This window comes from Brassica napus, chromosome A7, assembly GCF_020379485.1.
Source record: "Brassica napus cultivar Da-Ae chromosome A7, Da-Ae, whole genome shotgun sequence".
Taxonomy (NCBI): domain Eukaryota; kingdom Viridiplantae; phylum Streptophyta; class Magnoliopsida; order Brassicales; family Brassicaceae; genus Brassica; species Brassica napus.
Genome location: NC_063440.1, coordinates 1,772,841 through 1,778,840, shown reverse-complemented (window position 1 = coordinate 1,778,840; position 6,000 = coordinate 1,772,841). Strand labels below are relative to the sequence as shown.

At 37.4% G+C, this 6,000-nt stretch overlaps 3 protein-coding genes across 5 annotated transcripts; 2 read left to right on the top strand and 1 right to left on the bottom strand.

Moving 5' to 3' along the window:
• Positions 1 to 1,206: 1,206 nt before the first annotated feature.
• On the top strand, positions 1,207 to 2,674 carry LOC106357719 (ADP-ribosylation factor-like protein 2). Its single transcript, XM_048737348.1, has 5 exons — positions 1,207 to 1,442; positions 1,535 to 1,645; positions 1,723 to 1,885; positions 1,996 to 2,076; positions 2,336 to 2,674. Exons 1-5 carry the CDS (start codon positions 1,378 to 1,380, stop codon positions 2,471 to 2,473), a joined length of 558 nt encoding a protein of 185 aa, XP_048593305.1. The 5' UTR covers positions 1,207 to 1,377; the 3' UTR covers positions 2,474 to 2,674.
• On the bottom strand, positions 2,638 to 3,733 carry LOC106357718 (60S ribosomal protein L6, mitochondrial-like). Of its 2 annotated transcripts, none has more exons than XM_013797406.3 (2): positions 3,565 to 3,733; positions 2,638 to 3,170 (listed from the first exon to the last, which is right to left on the bottom strand). In XM_013797406.3, exon 2 carries the CDS (start codon positions 3,117 to 3,119, stop codon positions 2,811 to 2,813), a length of 309 nt encoding a protein of 102 aa, XP_013652860.1. In that variant the 5' UTR covers positions 3,120 to 3,170; positions 3,565 to 3,733; the 3' UTR covers positions 2,638 to 2,810. The 2 variants fall into 2 exon arrangements, with proteins under 2 accessions (XP_013652860.1, XP_013652861.1); XM_013797407.3 differs by having other exon boundaries at positions 2,638 to 3,166.
• Positions 3,734 to 3,889: 156 nt separating this feature from the next.
• Positions 3,890 to 5,915, top strand: LOC106356166 (elongator complex protein 5). 2 transcript variants are annotated; one of them, XM_013795975.3, is made up of 9 exons: positions 3,890 to 4,144; positions 4,223 to 4,315; positions 4,383 to 4,534; positions 4,603 to 4,649; positions 4,721 to 4,790; positions 4,880 to 5,106; positions 5,195 to 5,290; positions 5,377 to 5,452; positions 5,548 to 5,915. In XM_013795975.3, exons 1-9 carry the CDS (start codon positions 3,978 to 3,980, stop codon positions 5,745 to 5,747), a joined length of 1,128 nt encoding a protein of 375 aa, XP_013651429.2. In that variant the 5' UTR covers positions 3,890 to 3,977; the 3' UTR covers positions 5,748 to 5,915. The 2 variants fall into 2 exon arrangements, with proteins under 2 accessions (XP_013651429.2, XP_013651430.2); XM_013795976.3 differs by having other exon boundaries at positions 3,920 to 4,138.
• The last annotated feature ends 85 nt before the right edge of the window (positions 5,916 to 6,000 follow it).

Sequence of the window (6,000 nt, the reverse complement as noted above, 5' to 3'; positions counted from 1 at the left end):
TTTTCCATCAGAAATTTCAGATGCCTTTCCCATATGCATTTCCAACTGATAATTCCTTGGGTTTTCTCGGGATTTCCGTATGTTTCTTTTAGTGAACTACAAATTTTAAAATAGCCAAATAAGTAACTACTACGCAAAAATATAAAAATATTCAGTCATGTAGATTGTCACCTTTTCGTAAACTATATATATATATATATATGTGCAAATAAATAGAAAAAATCATTTGCCTTTGCGATTTGCGTTTGCGATTAACAAAAAACAACAACAAATGCTGACATATATATAAAGATATGTTAATTCTAAGGATGGTTTATATCTTGGTATACCAATAAAAATGATATTCATTAATCAAAGCCAAAACGGATATTGGCCTAGAAGTCAAAATTAAAATTTCTGCTTTTTGTTTCTAAAAATCTTAAAAATATTAAAACACAGTTGTGGACTTGTGAACCCAAGTCTGTAAATACACTAGCAACCGATGTTACTAGTAGACTTACATGAATTATTTTTGTTTTTTTTTACGAAAAATTTCTATTATTATTGATCCCATAAAACATAGTTTTCTCCGGCCCCGAGTGACATGTTTCATTGGCTTCCATTCAAGATTTGTTTTGGATGTAATTCAGCTGAAAGTGATCAACATAAACGAAATTGTTAGGCTTTCTATCAAGGTTAAAAACATTTAGGAGGAATTCTATTCAGTTAAAAAAACTCATTATAGATCAAAATAAAAAATCGGGTTTGAAACTAATAAATAAATATATAAAAATTTGAAACAAACAATCTACATTATTAATCAAAAAAAAATTGATAGACAGACGATTGTCTGAATCAAATTTCTCAGTAGTTTTTTAACTTCCTTTCAGTCTTCTTCGTTATACATGCATCCAAAAATATATAAGCGTTTAATTTAATGATCTAATACGTTCACCAACACCGATTTTTAAAAGTAATCGTTCCGTCCTGTATGATACCTTATCCAACATTGAAACAACAAAAATGAAGGAAAAACAAAGAGAATGTCAGCCAAATAACCAACAACAACAAAACAAAGCAAAAGATCCCTCAAAAGGTTCAAGATCCGATTGGGTTCGGTTATCTTTTCCTTTTTTCGTTTAAATACGTTTTCTTTATCATGGAGTTTGACCGGTTGACTTTCTAGATAACTTACCGTCCAGTTTTACTCCTCGTGTAGAATAAGGCCTATTCTTATTATTAATGGGCCTTATTTTATAAGAAGAAGGGCCCATACAGTTCGTTGCAAATTTTCTTCTCCGTCGGAGGTCGCCGGTGGAAGAAAAACGTCGACGATAGCCTCGGCGTGACTGGTTGAGAGTCTTTCAAGCTCTGTTGTGTGATTCGAGTTAACAGAAAATGGGACTGTTAAGCATCATTCGGAAAATCAAGAAGAAGGAGAAGGAGATGCGTATTCTCATGGTGTATGTCACATTCACAATCTTGTAAACTCTTCCGCTGATCTATATATAAACATTTCTCTAGTTTGATGATCTGGTGCTGTGTGTGTTTGTAGTGGACTCGATAACTCTGGGAAGACGACGATAGTTCTGAAGATGAACGGAGAAGACACAAGCGTGATCAGTCCAACTCTTGGATTCAACATCAAAACCATTATTTACCAAAAGTAACAACTGCTTGTAGTTTTCATGTTCTTGGTTGAGGAATAGATCATCAAACATGTTATGGGCAATGTGTTTGTAGGTATACGCTGAATATATGGGATGTGGGTGGGCAAAAGACTATAAGATCTTACTGGAGGAACTACTTTGAGCAGACTGATGGGTTGGTTTGGGTTGTGGATAGCTCTGATCTCAGGAGGCTTGATGATTGCAAGATGGAGCTTGACAATCTCTTGAAGGAAGAGGTATCAAACTTTGCAATGTGATGCTTGGTTGCTGTTTGTGATGATGATGATCTATATACAAATGGTTGAATGAGTTTTGGATACTGACTTTTGGTGGTTTTAATGGGCAGAGGCTTGCTGGGTCATCTTTGTTGATACTAGCAAACAAGCAGGATATTCAAGGTGCTCTTACACCTGAAGAGATTGGCAAAGTAAGTGTTTTGAAACTCTTATGTCTTTTTTCTAATGAATGTAAAATTTATTCAGAGAAAAAAGTTTTTTACATCAAGTGCTTCTATTTTTGATTTGTGTAAAAAACAAAAGAATAAATGAAAAAAATCAATCTCAGTCATATGAGCCTTGAATCTAAAGAGGTACTTTACTTAGTTTCAATGAGGATTAGTGGGTGAAGTGAGATTTGTTTGTGTTGTACTTTGTGCTAAACAGAGTTTCATCTTCTTGCTTGTGCAGGTGCTAAACTTAGAGTCCATGGATAAGAGCAGGCACTGGAAAATCGTGGGTTGCAGCGCATACACAGGTGAAGGATTGTTGGAAGGATTCGATTGGTTGGTTCAAGACATTGCCTCCAGAATTTACATGCTTGATTAATTTTTGTGCTCCTCAAGTACCGAAGATTCACTTTTCCAGACACACCACATATAGAACCTGTCTATTTATTACCACTGTCTTGATTCTACTCAAGAGACTTCATGTCTCCCCATATTAGCTTGTCTTTCGGTTTTAATTGTACCAAATGATTCTACAAACATACATTTACGTTTGAAGACAAAATCTTCTAATCTTGTTTGATTCAAAGTGACTTAACAACAAAATGATGTTTCATACATCCAAGTACAACTTATTACTGATAAGCAAATCCCAAATCTATCACCAAAGTTCTCCGTAAAGGAGAATGGTAAGAAGCATAGAAAAAGGAAAGGAAAGATCATTTCGACTTCTTTCCAACCTTCTTCTTGACGACTTCGTCGATGTACATTATGCCTTTGCCCTTATAAACTTCAGGAGGTTTGCAACTCCTAACTGTCGCAGCAAACTGATGCACCCTGTCCTTGTCGATTCCAGTGCAGCAAACCACATTGTTCTTGAAACAGAAGACACGAACAGCCGGAGGAACCGCGAGTTCAACTTCGTGACTGTAACCCAGTTTGAGGTATAAGAAACGCCCTGCTTCCTCAGCTCTGGCTTTGTATCCAACTCCAACAATCTTCAAGAACCGAAAGAACTTTGCTTCCATCTTCCCGTTTTTTTTTTCCTACAAAGAATGCTTGCCACAAGAAGTACCTGTCTAAAGTAGAGAAAATGTTTTAACTTGTCTGAATCGCCAAGTTTTTTTTTAAGAAAAAAGGGTTTTACAATTAGAAAACAAAAGGGTGCTTAGATCAAATCTCATAGACACAGAAAGGCAGCAGCCTTCGTCTCTCTAGTTCTCAATGACTAAACATGTCTAAGGAAGTGATGAGTTAACAAGTAAATACGTCGAACACTTTCCGTGCAATATTACGAGAAGAGTACAAATGCAAAACAAATCCAATTAACCCAATTCAAAACAACACATCTACTTCTCCCCCAATCTAATCGATATCGAAATCAAAATGAGAAAGAAGCACAAAAGATTTGCAAATGGTTCATTGCAAGGAGAAGAAAATAGCGAGGGATCCATATAGAAGAACAATATGTACCTTGATTCCGGCGAAATGAAAGGAGGATATTGCGACGGTGCTACTTGTTCGCCGGCGGATCCAGATCACTCCCCAACTCCTCCGGCCTTAAAACCTTCTTTTTATTTTGTTGAGAAGCAGATAAAATGGTTGATGTTTTTTAGGCGTGAAGAAACGACACGCTGTTTTGTTTGACATTGAGTGCTTAAGAAGAAGCCCATTGGGCTATTTTATAAATCCTAAAAGACGGATAAAACGGTTAACGTTTTTAGCCGTTAAGAACGAGACGACACGCTGTTTGCTTGACATCGAATACTTATGAAGCCCATTTGGGCTAAGTCATAAAGCCCAAAAAGCCTTTTAAGTTGTAATCTTGCTCCCTCGCCGCCCTTCTCATCACCTTTTGAAGTTCCAAGCTTTTCTTTTTCTCAGCAATGGCGGATTCGATTTTCAGAAAGCTAAGAGACGGAGGCGAAGAAGGCGAGCTCGCGCCAGCTCTCACCATAGAGGAAACTGTAGCTTCCCCTTTCGCCCTCGACGTCTCCTGCTATCTCCTCGCGAATCTATCTTCATCAATCCTGGCCGGAAAATCCAAGTCCGAGTACATCCTCGAAACACTAAAATTCAATCTCTTTTTGCTTCACTGTCGTTTTTTCATGAAATCTTCGTTGCTGTGCAGAGGCCTCGTGCTGGTCACATTCTCTCGGAGCCCTTCCTTCTATTTGCAGTTCTTGAAGCAAAAAGGAATTTTTGTCTCTTCATCCTCTAAATGGTGAGTTTGATTTGATTTTCTTTTAGATACTCTAAGAGTGTACTGATTGGTTTTTTGGATTTTGAAGGATTCGTGTTTTGGATTGTTACACCGATCCACTAGGCTGGATTGATCAGCCTTCCCCTGGTGTTATTACTGAAGGTTCAAGTTTAATTAAGTTACACAAGTGTGTTAGTGACTTGAAGAGGCTTTTCTCTTCAATCATTGAAGCTGGAAGAGGTAGTTCTATTACTTCTTTGCATCATTTTGTTTCAATTTGAGATTAAAGTTGATTCCTTTTGCTGTAGAGATGGTTGGAGATGGGAAGACACGTTTCTCTGTTGCCATTGATTCGGTAAGCAAATCCTCTCTTTGGAGTTTTAGATATGAGATTAATGATGATATGTATATATTTGGTTGAATCAGGTGAATGAGCTGCTAAGACATTCATCCATGCCATTAGTTTCTGGTCTTTTAACAGATCTTCGAAGCCACGGTATATTTACATTCTTTGCTACCTGAACCTGAGCACTCACCATTTTGTTAGCTTTATTTCCTTCTTAAGTTGAATTTTGTTTGGTGTAGCACAAGTTTCCAGTTTGTTTTGGTCGTTGAACACTGACCTTCACCAAGAGAAGGTTACCAATGCGCTTGAATATATATCCACCATGAAAGCCAACTTAGAACCTTTTTGTCCATCTTCGGATGGGAAAAGGAATGCCTTGGAAAACCTCTTTTTGGTTCATCAGGATTTTGGTAAAGGACGGTTCCATATCCGGTTTAAGCTTAGAAAGGGACGCGTCAGAGTAATGGTGAGTGTTCTCTCTTGCTCCATTCTCTATACCCTATTTGAGAGTATCATATTTGAGTTAACAACCCTTGTAACGCTTTGCCTTACAGTCTGAAGAGTATCATGTTGATCAAACGGGCATAAACTTTTCACCCATTTCCTCCGTGGAAACTATTATTGCAGCCACCAAAAGCCTTATACCTAAGGCAAGTTATCTTGTTCTTTCTTAGTTTCTTCTTATCTCTTTGCTGTTAAGATGTGTGGCCTCAGATTAGTGGTTCTTTTGGTTCAGGTTCATTTCAATCTACAGTTGTCTGAGAAAGAACGTGTTGAGAAAGAAAAAGTTGTCCTTCCTTTTGAGCACCAAGGTGAGTTTGTACATCGCAGCCAAGATAATTTTAAGCTCATTAATGTCTGAGATCTTGTGGATAAAAAACATTTTTGATGTGATTATGTTCTACAGATCATGGAAAATCGACAGAGATCTATGATGGGCGGAGAACGCTTGCGGATGGCAAGACTGAGGCAACGCCATTGTCTTCAGGAGAGTTGCAGGCCGATGTGGTTTCCTCTGGTAAGGGTGGAGAGATTATATATTTCAGAGATTCAGACGATGAGCATCCAGATTCTGATGAGGACCCTGATGATGATTTGGACATTTAGTTGCTCCTGTAAGAACCAGAGAGTGGGACAGTTTTGGTTTTGGCAAAGTACTTTGGGTTTTAATCCTGGGATCTTGATTGTTAGATTTATCCAACTTTGTACACTAGATAGCAGATGTGTAACATTTTATTGTGTTATTGTTGAATTATCAACACAAGTTTTAGTTTAGATGCATCTGAATTGAATAAAAATGATCTTGTACTAAATCAAATAATTTCAGTTGCAATGGTAAGGGTTTAATAATTTAGTTTGG

What these genes read in the sequence shown, in the direction of transcription:
- LOC106356166 (XM_013795975.3), top strand. Translation starts at nt 3,978, where the DNA reads ATGGCGGATTCGATTTTCAGAAAGCTAAGAGACGGAGGCGAAGAAGGC. An exon ending in TCTCTGTTGCCATTGATTCG is followed by an intron (nt 4,650 to 4,720) that starts GTAAGCAAATCC and finishes TGGTTGAATCAG; the next exon opens with GTGAATGAGCTGCTAAGACA. An exon ending in AGGGACGCGTCAGAGTAATG is followed by an intron (nt 5,107 to 5,194) that starts GTGAGTGTTCTC and finishes TTTGCCTTACAG; the next exon opens with TCTGAAGAGTATCATGTTGA.
- LOC106357718 (XM_013797406.3), bottom strand. Translation starts at nt 3,119, where the DNA reads ATGGAAGCAAAGTTCTTTCGGTTCTTGAAGATTGTTGGAGTTGGATAC.
- LOC106357719 (XM_048737348.1), top strand. Translation starts at nt 1,378, where the DNA reads ATGGGACTGTTAAGCATCATTCGGAAAATCAAGAAGAAGGAGAAGGAG. An exon ending in ACAATCTCTTGAAGGAAGAG is followed by an intron (nt 1,886 to 1,995) that starts GTATCAAACTTT and finishes TTTAATGGGCAG; the next exon opens with AGGCTTGCTGGGTCATCTTT. An exon ending in CACCTGAAGAGATTGGCAAA is followed by an intron (nt 2,077 to 2,335) that starts GTAAGTGTTTTG and finishes TTGCTTGTGCAG; the next exon opens with GTGCTAAACTTAGAGTCCAT.